Genomic DNA, 15,323 nt, shown 5'->3' on the forward strand with positions numbered 1-15,323 from the left:
ACTTATAATTAACTGTCAATTTACAACTATGATAAGCAGCTTTTTGCACGTACCGCGATATAGATTGAGTCATTATTACTATTATGATTGTTATCATCATTGGTTAACTAGCCGATTCTATAGAATCAACTATTCCTATTTTAAAAACACGCAAAGAAGATCAAGCAAGAAAAACCTGAAAAACATTTCGCTAGGCTCTAATTTAAGAGTGACTATTTAATGCTGAATAGACTCAATCGAGACACTGCTGTTTTTTTTAAAGTTGGTACTGTATCATTACTGTGCCATAAACATGACAGTTCAGAAATCCCCTGGTCTTATTTTCATCTCGGTTCTCATTAAAGAGTAATAATATCCTTTCCAGTGAATCCAGTTCACTCCATCAGCCTCTGAGGAGTGACTGCCACGAAGATATAAACCATTGAGATTTGAGCGGTGACAATCCTTGTACCACCAGGCTCCTTTGAACGTAATGGCGCAGTTTGCACCTCCACTATCACTATCTTGATCTTTAGTGGTAAACGGCATACCGCGATGGAAAGCAAGAGAGTCACCAGAATTTCCTGAAAAAACCAGCCGCACTATGAGTATTACGTTTGACTAACAATGAGCAGTTCGTAATTCAAGAGAAATCTTGAAATATCAGATAAGCATAATCAAACAATAATGATATGGAGTAAAAGTATTCTTAGTAATATCTATGATTCATGCCGAAGATTCTAGGGATTGAATCATTAAATATGATTATGCCAATAAATATGTTTGCTGAGGCAAGCATCAGAGTTGTAGTGCTTCGTCAGGTTAACTGCATATCGATGAGCTGAGGTTACGCCCTTTTTTTCGTTTTCCAAAGCTATTGATGTAAAAAACGTTAAGCATATTTATATTACTCAGCACTCTCCCTAACCCTAACCACCGCCTGTTTTTTGGTCACAGAATACTTCAAAGGCAGGAAAATTATCAGGTTTGATGGTGTACACACCGTCAATTGGTTTACCCGCGGATTTGTAGATTTCTGCGCAGTTCCTTTTGACTAAAAATCAGAAAAAAAAAACAAAAAAACAAACAAAACGCCCACGTTAAATTGTTTGGATTTGAGTGCTTTTTGTTTGCTTTCCTGACTATTGCTTTGGCTGATAAAACTTAATTCTGAACTAACCTAGTACTATTTCTTTTTCATTAATATCTACCAGTTATATTCATGTAGAGTTACAGGAATAGGCTTTTCTTTTTCAGCTTTACTTCAGTGGTTACTATTTTGCTCTTGAAGTCAAGTTTGAGAGTTTAGTGAGTAACTCCTCGAGTACTAAACGAAAGTCTAGCCCACACAATCCAGCCATTTCACCTTCAACTTGGCAGGTTTCTCCAATAAATCTTTCCCGACAAACACAGCGAAAACCTTTATAGGTGAATCCAGCTTGACAAGTGCCACTGTTTAAGCATGGGCTGCTGCTGCATGGATTCTGTTGACAAAAAAAAGTAAACTATTGTGCAGATCTTCCTTATGTCAAGAATAACATCACTTTAGCCTAAGGAAATGAAACAATCTCTTCTGCCACCTAAAACTCGTAAGAATGTGAAATGCTACCTCGATTGCAAGATATGTGTAACTTAGATTATTCACGAGAAGAAATGGAGCATGGTTTTCCTCCGTGGCGTTATTCAACTCGCATTTTTGGTTTCCTCCTGCAACAGGTCCAACATTGATGGACATACAATTAGGCTCCATCAAATACATTACTTTGCAGCTCCCTTCGTTTGGCACCTCTGCACTTTTGATCGCGTGATTTTTCATGGCCATGTTCGGTATTGGGTCCTTATATTTGATGTGTCGCCTATCGTCGCCTGTGGTAGGCAAAACAAATACATCATTTAGTTTCCACTCACTCGAGATAATTTATTATTTTCATCGATGAAAAAGGCACATTAAACCTCTTTATTTCAAAACTTTATAGACGAATTTTCCCTAAAGGTAATTCTCATCTCTTGAAAATTCAACGTAACTGGGAGGCTATCATTACCAAAAATTAACCTTTGATTGTGAATTAATGAGCGAAAAGAAAATATTACAAAAAATATCAAGAATATTTTCATAGCGTCCATTAGCACACCACGATATCTGTGAATCGTTTGTTTTAATTCATCATTTTGAGCCATTGATGCGCATGTGATGAGGTCTATTTGAAATCGGACTTTTTTTGTATCTTTTATTCCATAGCTGAAGACATTTTGAATTAGATAAAGCGGATTGTCTGCTAAAAGATTATTCGCTTTGATCTGCAGGTAGCATATGTAGCTCGTGTAATGGTTTTGAGGAAACGACACCACGAAGATGGAACAGAAGAAATTTAAAAAGGGATTTATACTCACCAGTGCAACAGAAACATAATGGGAGAATAATTCCAAGGAAGATATAGAGAATATTAATGATCGGTTGAAGAGAAAACTTGAACTGCATCGCTATAAAATAAAAAAAATTGTAAATTCAAGATAAAAAATGTGATATTGAGCGTCCCAAAATATAAACCTTCCTGTTTTCCTGTAAGTTTGAAATTTGACAATTGTTACGTAGGTGCTCGACATTATTTGCCAGCTTTGTCTACTTAAAGGGACTCTTAATTAGCACGACATTTCGAAGGCAAATATATACTTCGTTCAATTATGTTATTGCTCCAAAACACGTTGTTATGCTAACAGGCTTGTGTCATCCCTTGCACAAAAAAAGCCTTATATGAATTTATTCATATTAAATATTTATTTCCAAAGGTGAATTAACAACTGCAAAAGGCGCAGAAAGGGGAAAATAATAGATCGTTGTTGTTGGTTTGCATTGGAGTATTTTTAAATTCTTAGTCTACCTTGTAAATTTCATCTCATTCTGATAAGCCATAATATTTTATAAAGCTTCGGAGAAGAACGAAATAGAGCGCATCGACCTCATCGGGGGTGACAGGAGTTTATCAATATGTTTATTTTCAGCCTGTTTAACTTTGAAATTGCGGCAATGAAGTTAAGAGCAAGAAACAAATTTTTGCAGACTTGCTACCGACAAAGGTGTTAGATCACTTCTAAAATACAAACTTTTGACAATTTATCCTTATAACTTGCGGCAATTAAGTTAAGAGCAAGAGCAAATTTTTTCTGACTTGCTACGGACAAAAATGTCAGATCACTTCTGAAATACAAAATTTTAACAACTTATCCTTTTTTATCACAAAATACTCTTCCATACGATAGAACAGTATTGCACTCTATTAACGTGAATATTAACTTTGTAGCAACTTTATATTGAACAATGCAATACAATGTATTTAAAATACAGTGGCCTAAGTTTTTATGGCTCGTTTTGCTCATGGTAGTTGAACATGTTAGTTAGCATTAAACATCACCCGATTTTATCTTAGTTAGACAGGTCGCAAGCATTCTATGACTTTGAGAACTTCAACCTAAAAAGATTCAAATTTGTAACAACTTTGAGCAGAAGAATGTGACAGAATGTGAAATATTGTGTGGCTTAATTTACAGATTTTACACAAAATTTTTCTCGATCATTTCTGCAATCAGCGAAATTGGTGTGAGCAAGAAAGGCTTGGTCTAAGAAATATAGACAAGTAGCTCACAGAGATATTCCTTACCTTCTTAGCGAAAAAGTGTTTTTCGTACTTGGTTTTGTTCTTGGGGGTATCAATAGTGACAACTTTTTTTCGTGGTTTTCTTTAATTTATAGAACTGTTTGAACTTCTATAGTCATGGTTACAAAACAAAACCACTGATTTATACGCCACAGTCCTTCTTCCTGTTCAGCTGTTCTAACTGTTGTTAGTGATCAGGTCAAAGCTTTAGTGTTTAAATCTAAATGACTGCGGAGTCTCATCTTAGCACCACTGGATATGACAGTCAATCAAATACTTCAATGGAAATCCAGTAGAATGTTTTGAAAAACTTATATGGCAAGTCTAACTCTTAAACAAAGCTGCAAATTATTTGGTCAAAACACTCAGCGAGACATTTAGGAAGTTTTAGAACTGCACAATGTTTTCCTATTTTCCCTGGAGATAATTAAAGCGTTTTATGTCTTTCTTTTGAAAATATTAATTTTTAGAACTACACAATGTGTCATATTTTCCTCCAGAGTTAACCACGGTGTTATATATAAGGTTATGATTTTCCAATTTACATGTATCTTACAAAAAATGCTCTCGCCAAAATCGCACTTATTTTCCTAAGGAACCAGGATGAAGAAATGATATCACGAGAATTGTTGACATTTAATAAAACCGAAACAGCAAATCGAAACATGCAAAACCACCGAAATGACCGAAACAAAAAGATTGAAACGAAATGAACCTAACGACTCAAACGAAAAAACCAAAAACGACCAAAATAGTACAAAAAAAAAAATCAGAAATTAAAATAACGCCCAGGGGTCATTTAAATTATGTTCTACTCCTGATCTACCTCATGGGGAAATTCAGTTATCTCTATATTACCATCAGCTTGACGTGAGACGTCGAGGGAACCTTTTTGAAAAAAATATCAATACAAAGGTCACGTACATAAATGTTGTCAATAAATGTCGTTATCTGTTTCTTCCCCTCCTAACGCTTTGGTATTCAATTTGGCTGGCGTTCCGTCCTGAAAACTACATATAAATGTCAAATTTTACTTTCAGCTGCTCGCGTGGTGGAAGAAAATTAAGTTTCGTTAGACAGCCATCATAATTAAAAACAATAAATGCGAGCGAATATCTTAAGTGAAATCTACATTTCCTGCGGTCGTTTCGCTTGTTTCGTTTTGGTCGTTTCGTTTTGCTGTTTCGGGTCTTAGTACATGCCGAAATTATTAACGATATCATCACAAAGTAAATATTTTGACTCAATATCTGTCTGCTGACAAAAGTGATCTTGCCAGGAAGTGCTCAGAAGCTTAGAAAAAAGAAAAGGCCATAAAATGCAAGGGGTACGTGTCGACTTTGAGGGTTTTTTTTTTTTTGGATGTGTCAGAAATGAAAATCATGTCTTCTTACCCTATAGAGAAGTGTTTGAAGTGCTGTAACTATGGTTATAAAGCAGAACGGTTTCATGAGTGGTGAACATAGACGCCACAGGCCTTCTTCCTGTTCAGCTGTTCTACTTATTTGTAGTTTGACTGGTTTTCTCTAAGTAACATTGTACAAGTATAATAGTCAATGAAATACTTCACTAAAAGTCCAGCAGAGGAGTTTTGAAAAAGTTAGCAAGTGTAACTGTTAAACAGCCAACTAGTCTTAGTAGCCATTATATTAGCTACTTAACGTGTCTTGGTGCAAAATCACCGAACAGTTACTACGCTCTAAGCCCGGTCTGCCCTCGTATTATTTCTGCAGTAAAGAAATAAAACCAGTGGAAGAGAGCCAGCTCAATTATCTTATACGGAAGAAAAACACTCTTTTTGTAGAGTATAGTCAAATATTAAAAAGCTGGTCACGACTGCGCATCTGCATCAGATAAGCACTTGTTTTTTACGAGCGGTTTCGCGTGATATGAAAATTAATAAGACGGGTACGTTATGGAATAAATAAACCCCTTTCTGCAGCTGGCTTGTTGGTATTTCGGCTTGCAATGTCCTTGGCCAAAGATTGTCTTAAAAGTTTTGCCTCTCGGCCAAATATTTCTAATTTTTGGACAATATCTCAATCGTGGACATTATCAGCCGATTTACCAGCCGCTCGAAGGGGTTTATTTATTTATTAGTTGTATCTCAAACAAGCAGAATATCAGAGCCGTCGTAAAAAATCTTTAAACGATTACAGTTATATAGAAATCGGCTGTCAAAGGATATGGTCATTGTTCCAAACATTTAAACCACGAAAATACCGTATAGGGGGTCTTTTTTTTTTCTATTAGATTAAAGTGAGGGTCTTAAAAAAATACACTAGAAAATATCGGTGGCTAAAAGTGGTGTCGTGCCATCGTTAATAAGCGCTGTAACCATGGTTACAAAAAACATAGGCATGCGCATGCAAGTTATTTTTTTTTTTAGCTGGGTAGATCGAAATGGGACACTTTGTGTTCCTGTTTTTATTACTTTCGAAAGAGCGAAAATATCGCGTTACTTCACTTTAAGAGGAAGACAAAAAAATCTGTGTGTGAAATACGTGATAAAATGCAAATTTTTACAGGGAATTAACACGCGATCGGGCTAATTCCAAGGTAGATAAAAGCGAATTTTATTCGAAGAAAAACTCAAAACGCGGGAGAATGCGTGGAAAATTCATTATCAGTAGCATAAATTTTTATGTGAACTTTTACCAGTGGTATTGGATAATGCAGTTAGAATGCGTGATAAAATCCAGGTTGTTCACAAGGAATTGGCATGTGATGGAGCGAAGTCTAATATGGCAAAGTGGAATTTAATCGGTAGAATACAGTTCAAGCACGTGATAAATTGCCTAATGTTCATGTGGTGCAATGATTGGGTATGTTCTGATTGCATTTTGGACTTTGTTTTCATAGTATGTGATGGAATGTAAGTTGTTTGGCATGTGCGTTGTGAGAAAAGAAGCGGAAAAACACATTTTAACTTGAAAATTATACAATGAAATGAATGCGAACCTTTCATTCGATTTCATATCCCGATAAATACCGACCTAACTCGACGAGGCTCCTGCAAAAGCCAAAATCATAACACTAATAAAATGAGCCCAAAATTTCTGGTTAACATCATTCTTTGTGCACAGCCCCCAGATTCCATTACATCCGATTTACAAGAAAACAATACCCAAACGCTTTGATTGGTGCATGATGTCCAAATGCTGATGTGATTGGTGCGAGATACATACCCCAATGCGAAAATATGATTGGTGCAAGATACATACCCTAATACAACGATCTGATTGGTGCGAGCAACATACTACTCTACACGCTAACATAGAGCTATTTTTTTTTTTTTAATATGACTCAAAACCGTTTAATAGGCAATGAACAGAAGCACTTTAGTTTTTCTTCCTAATCAGTCATTAAAATTGTTGGCATCCATCAGCTCACGGTTTTGGTCTTTTATGGTTGTGATAGTCTAGTAGAGTGTTTTTTGAAAATGCCGGAAAGTCAAACTCTATGAAAAAGCCACAACTGATTAGATGTGGGTGATAATTGTTGGAACACAAACGCAATAGATTAATACCGTATTTGCTTAAAATTATTTGCTTTTTTTTTACAGATTGCTTATGAAGTTCGCCAATGCCGGTTCCGAGGCAACGACGCCAGAAAAATCGAACATGAACACACAAAAAAAAACTAAAAAGGGAATCATTATCACTAGTGCGAAAAAATAAATACATACATACATAGAGGGGGAGTAATTTCTGGAAAAAGTTTCACGCAGAATAAGGTGACATCATCCGGGACTTTCGTGTGTGACGCGCGCTAAATTTAAATCGACCAAGCATTTCGGACGGCCAGACAATAAAGAAAATGGCCTGAAAATGGCTAACAGCGCTTACGTTTCGCAAACTTGTGAATGAAACACTTTCGCTTTTGAAAAGTTAGCAGATGGGTTTTGTAAAGTTTGCTCTGCCTCCTTGAGCTCGTTTTGTTACAATACTTCGACTCCGTAAACGCCCACAAAGGTAGGTTTTACCTTCGGTCGGTATTTCGAATTAAAGCCACAGTGGCGGACATCATTCAATAATGTTGCGTAAAAGCCTGGCTGATGTCTCGCACGCTTCGACATATTGTTGCAAACAAGTTTTAGCAACTGAATGGAATGAAACTAATTTTTATATGTTCTGATTAATCAAAACGGATCCAAATGTGAATAATTTTATAACTGTTCCTACGGCCGTCAATTTGTTCGAGGCGGCCGTTTGTTAGTTAGTTTGCTTGTTTTTTCTTCTGTTTGGTCGGACTGCGTTAATCGGTGGAGTAAAAGAGCGCAAGTATGAAGTACAAGTGAGTGATATGCTTTTACTCCTTTCAATACGGATAGATTTCCATGGCCCGTTGGTGGCCGTATTAACGGGGTTCCACCGTAGTCTCTTTCGCAATTGTTGTCGTTGTGGTTTTTTTGTCATCGCGTAACTCTTCTTCTTGATGGATGAACAAGGAGGAAAAGCCCTCTAGTCATCAAAATTTTTCTGTGAAGTATGACAATGCAAGTGTCAAGTAAAAGCGAGTGACCCACGCATCGCGCTCGCTATAAAACTGCGGTTAGGCCTTTTTTTCGCGCTCCTTATTCTCTTTAATACGGGGGCGCGCCAAAACCACATTTAAGACAAAGAGTACATGAAACTAAAATTTCACTTGACCACAGGTTAGCTGGCTTTCTGAGCACCGCTTTTTACAACTTTCGATCAGGCGTTTTTTTGTTTTCAGTCCGCAACCGCAAGCCTTGCTCACTCGAAAACCGCCTGATCGCAAGTTACGCTTTTTAAACCGCCTATTCTTCATGATATATCTTTCTATTTTCTATTTCATGATACTAATTTCTATAATTCCGATAACATTTTAACCAACGGGAGTCTGTCAGTCCATATTGAGTTAAAAAAGAAATCGCTGCAAACGAATTTGCTAAACGCTTAGATAAGAGCGTGGCTATTGTTAATTATTGCTTTTGTTCACTTTATCTCACCTTGGGATTTACTTTACGCATCCAACCGTTTGATTAACAGCAGCTGAAATCTGAAATCTGACCTATGTATTCCCAAAGCTTAATCTGCTGACCAATCACAGCCGACTAGTTCAAGATATGCAAATTATTGTACCTCCCGCTGATTAAATGGGCACTGCAAGTACATTTCAGGAAAGACAATAGAATTCTGAGCGATGGACTTGTTCAGCGGCAAATAAGTAAGTGGTTATAGAAAGATTCCTGGTCGGAGCATCACTGCAAGTTTTGGAAGAGTGTTCCTTTACTAAGGAACGCAGCGAGAAAACAAAGAAGACCTTTGGACATAAAAAATCACGGAAAATAACCGAAGTATTTCTTCTCACTCCATATTTTACCTTCAGTCTTTTGATTGGTCAGCGGTAACCTGCCGCGACTTCACCCCTACGATAATCTGCCCTCTTCGTTCTCCGTCTTCCTTTCGCACAACAAGTTGAACTACGCCCATGATCTGTAAAGGCGTTCCTGAAAGAGAAACAAACGCTTCAGCTTAATTCTAACCCTAGGCTGAACGTTCCTGCTGACGGAACAGTCCGACCAACTAGTTCTAACAAATTCGAAGTGGCCTTAGAAGTGGCCTTACGTGTTTCAAAAATAGTTTAGTTGTTCTCCAGTTCTCTTTTTCTGCGTCGCAACAAGCCAAAAATCATTTTTAGCTAAGCCACCCGTGTGGACAGCGATCGAAAATGTAAATTTCACAGATTTTTCCCAACGCGCAGAGACTGCAATAATGTAGCTCACAGAATTCTACCTTGCTACAAGTTACAAGATGTATTCAGTTATTTCACAGACAAAATATGAAAACTTCGCCAGAGGAGAACATTCTCTTCGACCTTAATTAGCATATCAAAAATTCACCAATTTGTACGAAAGAATTCTTAAAATGCAGGCGTTTGTCGGGCTAAAAAAATTATATCGGTGCATAGTTTATACACTAATGAGGTCACCGATGGGTTTCTCTCTAGCTTTCATCCACTAACATCTTAGAAACAACGCAAGTTTGCTTAATTGCGCTTGTGTCAAAAATTATTTGCATAATTCACAAAATTGACCGAGGCCTCCTTTGACTATTCAAAATTCGTTTTTATATCTTCTACGTTGAGGATTTTGGGTTTTCATAGCAACTGAATGGAGAAAAAATGCCGAGTTGTCCTAAAACGTTGCGTAAATGTGATCGGTTTTAACGCTTGCACGCCTGCGTGACTTACAAAGTAAACAAAGCTGATCGGAAGGCGCCTTCTCGATAATTTTCGTTGAAGTATCAGGTCATGAAATACTCGCAGTGTGGAGAAGATCAAATTTAGAAAATAAAATTTGGCACTCTGGTCATTACAGACATATCACGTCGCTAAAAAGGACACACAAACAAGTTAAAATACATTACAGTGTTATTTACAAAACAACGCGCATACGCTCTGAAAGAATTCTTTCAGTTTCAAACAGAATTATTCAAACATTTATAGTGTTTGACGAGGCATTTTTTTCATATCATTCCAGGAATACTAAACCTTTATCAAATACAGCTCTCTGGACGTTTATATGAAATACATACATACATTTTTTTTCTACAATAGCTGTAGCTGTTCCCGGGCGCTTCTTGGCCATTGTCAATAAGGTTAAAGCTCACAAAAATGACCAACACATAATCTATATCGCAACACTCAGAAATCCTCACCGTTTCGTAGAAAAAAATTCTCGCAAATTTTTTAAATATGTACTGTGACGACTTTCTGAACTTTAGATCAGTAAACTTGGATACATTTTTAAAGAAGAGCTTGTCGAGGTAGAAGAAAAATTGGAAGAAAACATCTTCAGAAAAAGAAAGCCATCTCTCAGTTCGCGACGTTTAAAGAAGATAATTGCCAATGCGATAAAAACAATTCAGGGTAATGGAATCTATAAACAGCAATTTCTTACTGGTATTTCAATGCAGAAGTTATTACACAACACAAATCAAAACGACAACGGCAGCTCAAACAACGAAGCAATAATCGATCAAATTGGGCGCATGTGATTTTCCGAAAAATTTGGCATATTAAACTGGCGTAAAATAGACAGTGTTATTGATGTAAATAAATCGACTATAATTTTCCATTTAAGACAGGAGTTAAGGCTGTCACAAGGTTGGATATAGATAACTAAACCGCCCTAACGTATCACTTACACGAGGCACCAGGTTACCCGATGCTGCGCCTCGTGATTTCATTTTAGCTTTGAACATTGTGACGTCATTCATATCATCAATAAGGTTCTAGAAAAACGAAAACTGTGGTGGATTTCTTAAATATATAAACATACAATAAACCAAACATTTTCTCGGTTTACAGGGTAATTAATCACGCGAAACATTTTTTCCCAAGTGGTTTTTATTAGCCGGTAAACCGATAGAAAATGTGGTTCATTGCTTTTATGCCGATAAATATGAGTGAAGTTTGTCAAAAAGAATGATAAAATTATTATTATTTTGTGATGAAGTCACTGATTTACGATTTAAGAATGACATGGAGATTTTACTCCGGGTTGTAAATAAAGTTTTGCACAGTCAGAATTTTGCTCTTGGATACCGGAACGTTTAGGTGGTCGAAGAGTTCACGTGGTTCACTTCCCAGACGGGTTTGAGCAGGGCCAGCGTGACAACTAGGGCTGGGTTTTTGGGGCTGGTAACTTAACAAATTTATGAGGTTTTTTCTTCACTTAATATTCAATAAGGTGGAGTCACTGTTGATATTCAAATAGAACTACTGCCTCATCAAAACAGATTACGAGTCAAGGCTGTCACAAGGTTAGATTTAGAAAACTAAACTGTCCTAACATGCTATTTACAAAAGGCACCAGGTCACCCTATGGTCACGAGCGGTCTGATGTATTCTCACCAGTTCAAATAATATCCCAGAAAAGCGTATTTATTACGACAGTTGGCTGCAGCAGTGTTGAAGAGTAAGTCACTTTACGACGATTTTCCTTTATGAAGCGTGTCACCAAGAAAGTGAGCTATTTTCCTATTACTATTATCAGTTTTCGCCACATAATTTATGTTACGTTGACCAGTTGTTCACTCACTTTTTTGCTACATGTACATGTAATTAAATGTAACGATTAAAAGTTATTTAACGCTTTCGAAACTTTGATCTTCAAAAAAGACTCACAGCTTTTGAGATCGTGGTCACGCGGGCATTCAGTAAAGTGCTTTGGAAAATGAAAAAAGTTCGATTTATCTTCGTAGCGTCTGGTTTGTAAGCCTCACCATAGCCAACTGATTGGGGCACTTCCCCTTAACAAATATCTTACCAGTAAGCTCGTTTTGATATAAAAGACCATTTTTTCCTTGTTTGAATGCAATTAAATTGGATTTTGTTCAAGTTAAAAATGTTTTATTAATTCTGCAGATGAAGTGGTCCGTCATCTCGTCACCAGCGCTACTGATCCTGTATTTGGTGACATTCTCTTCTGCTGAGGAGTTAAAAAGGAAGACACCAGTCCAACTGAAGATTCAATTTACCTCGATTTTAGTATGTTGCATTTTCGAATTCCCCTTTTTTTTGTACGACACTTGTCTTCTCTACTGGAATATTGTCGCATTTTTACAGACATGATTTAGCGTATCTGTCTAATGTAAATGTTCTTTACAGACCAGGTTTTGAAGCTGACGGCTGTTGTTGTTCTTGTATTCATTCGTTTGTTTTTTCTGGGAAAGGATCAGAAGATCGAACTTGTGTGTTTTTTGTTATTTATGGGAACAAGCGATGTTTTGAGAGTTTTCATAATTGCACAAGCCATAGGCGGGTGAAATGTGAGACCTTTAAAAGCATCACGAGTGACCTCATATCATAGGACACAAGAGCTGCTCGTGGGATTTTTATGATTATTATCTTAAAAACGACTACCTGTACCTTTACACTACATTGTACGTCCTCGGGTGAAAATTCCGTGAAGAATTTTCCAACCAGCTGAAAACTTGTTTCTTTGAATTGGTCATATAATAGAATGATACGCGACTTTGCTAATACTGAGCTCAAAATGAACGCTGGAATTGGCCTGTACCAGGTCTCTCAAGGCGTTTGTTGTTTCGCGCGGCCTCGATCCTTGTTCTTGTTGTCTGAGATGCAAAGCTTCGTAAATTCTTTAAAGTTGTATGTTTGCAAACCTTTTCTTTTCATGATGGGCAGAGGAGATCATCGATCTGTGTAGGAATGCGAAAATGACCTTAGACATCGGTAAGGCATAAAATTTTAACGAAAACCTGTTATTTCCAATTCGTGGGTTCGTGGCGCAGAAGTCCGTAATAAGTTGTTACGCCATAATTCCGTTCCATCCCGTTCAAAGTAGACCTTAAAGAGCTCAAATGAGAATTATATATTCCGAAGAATAATCAATTCTGAAAATAATGGAAATTTAAGACGTGAAATTGACGAAATTAGCCCTGCGGTAACAAATAATGCGATTCTCGAAAGCGCCAAGTACTATGGCTGGAATATAAAAACAGCGCCTACCGACTTCAATTGAGGTTTTGCGACATTAGGGCTACTATTTGAACCGGTAGATATTATTTTGATTATTGAAAAGTATATTTAAAGTATTGTTCAATCATGTATTTTGTCTCAAAACGATTCTAGAATTTTTAACGTAACGCTACGCGATTTGTGATCGTGAAGTTATCTAAACAACGATTCCATCATGGTGAATCTATCGCTTAGATCCTGTAAAAGCAAGAAATTCGTTCGTTTTTTGCCTGTGAACTGTCAATTTTAGCACTCTTTAAAATAAATTAATATTTCTAGGTCGTTTATCTGTACATATAATTAATAGCTTCAGGTACGCGATCATCTCGTAAGCCCGACAAATTTGGATATTGAATTGAGAGCGAGTTGTGACTTTAGTGGTAAATAGAGAATATTACATGAGCGCACGTAGATATAGAATTTCTCCTTCAGTGTTCAACTCGATAGCTCACCATGTATTATTTTGTTTATCGCATAAAAACCGTGGCTTTACTGACAAGAAAAGTCGACTTTACTAATGAATGAAAATAAAAGAATCGACAATACCCTGATGAAAATCGTAAAGCGCGTTAGCGCACTCAAGATGAAAACATGCGTTGAATCACTGCAAAAACAAAAGTGGTCGTAATATTCAATATAAAAAATTCTCAATTACTGACTTTGTCCTTACCGACAAGAGAAATCTGTCAGGTACAGGGCCAAAACGGGCCTGTGACAAAACTTCCGGCTGTCGATTCTTGTTCTCTGCGGCGAGAAATACAATTAACCAAAGCCACTGAATATGTAACTTTCGATTTGTCTTTTCGTATTTTGGTTTTCTTCACCTTCTAGAGATGTTGAATTGTCACTGTCTGTAAGAGATACGGATTTTGCAGTGTTTTAGCAGCCACAATACCAGAATATTCCGACTAACGACCTTGGATTGAGTGACTTTGCCGTCTAGTCATCCACCTGACCGAATGGCACGAAAGGCAAGTGACGTGTCAGCAGCTGGTTGGCGAAATCACTTACACGTGAAAAAGAATTGTTTTTTTTTTCACCTATATTGTTACGGCTGTTCTCAGGACTGGAAATCCTTGTATAACACCGTAGTTTATATGATATGTATTTCTGACGGAAACCAAAGAAGTAAAGCAGTCATTAAAAATCATGCAAAGAAGAGAAAAAGAGGCCGGACTGTGTATCAAGAAAATGCTGATACAACTGTGATGGAAGCAGAAAATGTCATGAACGTAACGTTTTATTGTGAAATTAAAAAAAAACAAAGGTTTTCTTTAAATTTACGTAAGTTACAGGATATCTTGGTTTGTTACATGTGCTCCTCGCCCCATCATGGAGCGAAAGACGGTCTGCTGACGGAAACTTTTTAAATCATCTGAGAATCTTTTCGAGACTATACACAACGAAAAAGATACGAAACGGGATGGAACAGAAAGCGTAACAACCTATTACGGACTTTTGCACGAACCCACGAATTGGAAATAAAAGGTTTTCGTTAAAATTGTTTACATTTCGTAATGACTACGGTCATTTTCACATTCCAACATAAATCAATGTACACGGTTGGCCAATCCCAGCATTCATTCTAACCTCAGTATTGGTAATTAGAAAGTCGCGTATTGTGTAATGTTTTTAAGAGTCAAGCATTATTTTGTCTTCCATAAAGGCCTCGATTTGAAGGAACACCGTATGGCACTCGAATTGGGAGGAACACCGCATGGCACTCTTTGTTTAATTTACATGTAGACATTTTTTATTAATTATTGGTAAAGAGGATATATTCAGTAGTCCAATCGATCGACGAAATAATCAACACTTTCATTTATTTTGCAGGACACTCCACCATTTGATTGTGCATCACATAGATTATGCCCTGATAATTTGGAATGCAGTATATTTGACACGTGTTGTCAAAGGTGGCCTCCTTGGAGGTATTCATGTTGTCCTCTACCAAATGCTGTTTGTTGCTATGACCTAAAACATTGCTGTCCGGAAGGATACATTTGTTCTCCTATTGTAAAAGGGTGTATACCTGAGCACAAATCTCAGTTATAAAATATAAGCTGGAAATAAAAAAGGAATGCTCAAAAAAAAAACTATTGGAGTACTTTGATGTAAATGACGTTATGGTCATGAGATTCTTGAAGTAAACACAATAAAATCACAAACGATAGCACAAAA

The 15,323-nt window shown here is 36.9% G+C and overlaps 2 protein-coding genes across 2 annotated transcripts; one reads left to right on the forward strand and one right to left on the reverse strand.

The window, feature by feature from the left end:
- Window positions 1-300: 300 nt before the first annotated feature.
- LOC149037695 (uncharacterized) lies at window positions 301-3,911 on the reverse strand. The gene is made up of 6 exons (XM_089186375.1): window positions 3,636-3,911; window positions 2,371-2,460; window positions 1,589-1,845; window positions 1,346-1,463; window positions 914-1,033; window positions 301-563 (listed from the first exon to the last, which is right to left on the reverse strand). Exons 2-6 carry the CDS (start codon window positions 2,456-2,458, stop codon window positions 301-303), a joined length of 846 nt encoding a protein of 281 aa, XP_089042501.1. The 5' UTR covers window positions 2,459-2,460; window positions 3,636-3,911.
- A 7,558-nt stretch (window positions 3,912-11,469) lies between these two features.
- On the forward strand, window positions 11,470-15,323 carry LOC113666148 (progranulin). Its single transcript, XM_089187133.1, has 3 exons — window positions 11,470-11,629; window positions 12,030-12,152; window positions 14,976-15,323. The coding sequence occupies exons 1-3, from the start codon at window positions 11,609-11,611 to the stop codon at window positions 15,195-15,197; spliced, it is 366 nt and encodes a 121-aa protein (XP_089043259.1). The 5' UTR covers window positions 11,470-11,608; the 3' UTR covers window positions 15,198-15,323.

Source organism: Pocillopora damicornis, chromosome 11 (genome assembly GCF_964200805.1).
Source record: "Pocillopora damicornis chromosome 11, jaPocDami1.2, whole genome shotgun sequence".
NCBI lineage: Eukaryota > Metazoa > Cnidaria > Anthozoa > Scleractinia > Pocilloporidae > Pocillopora > Pocillopora damicornis.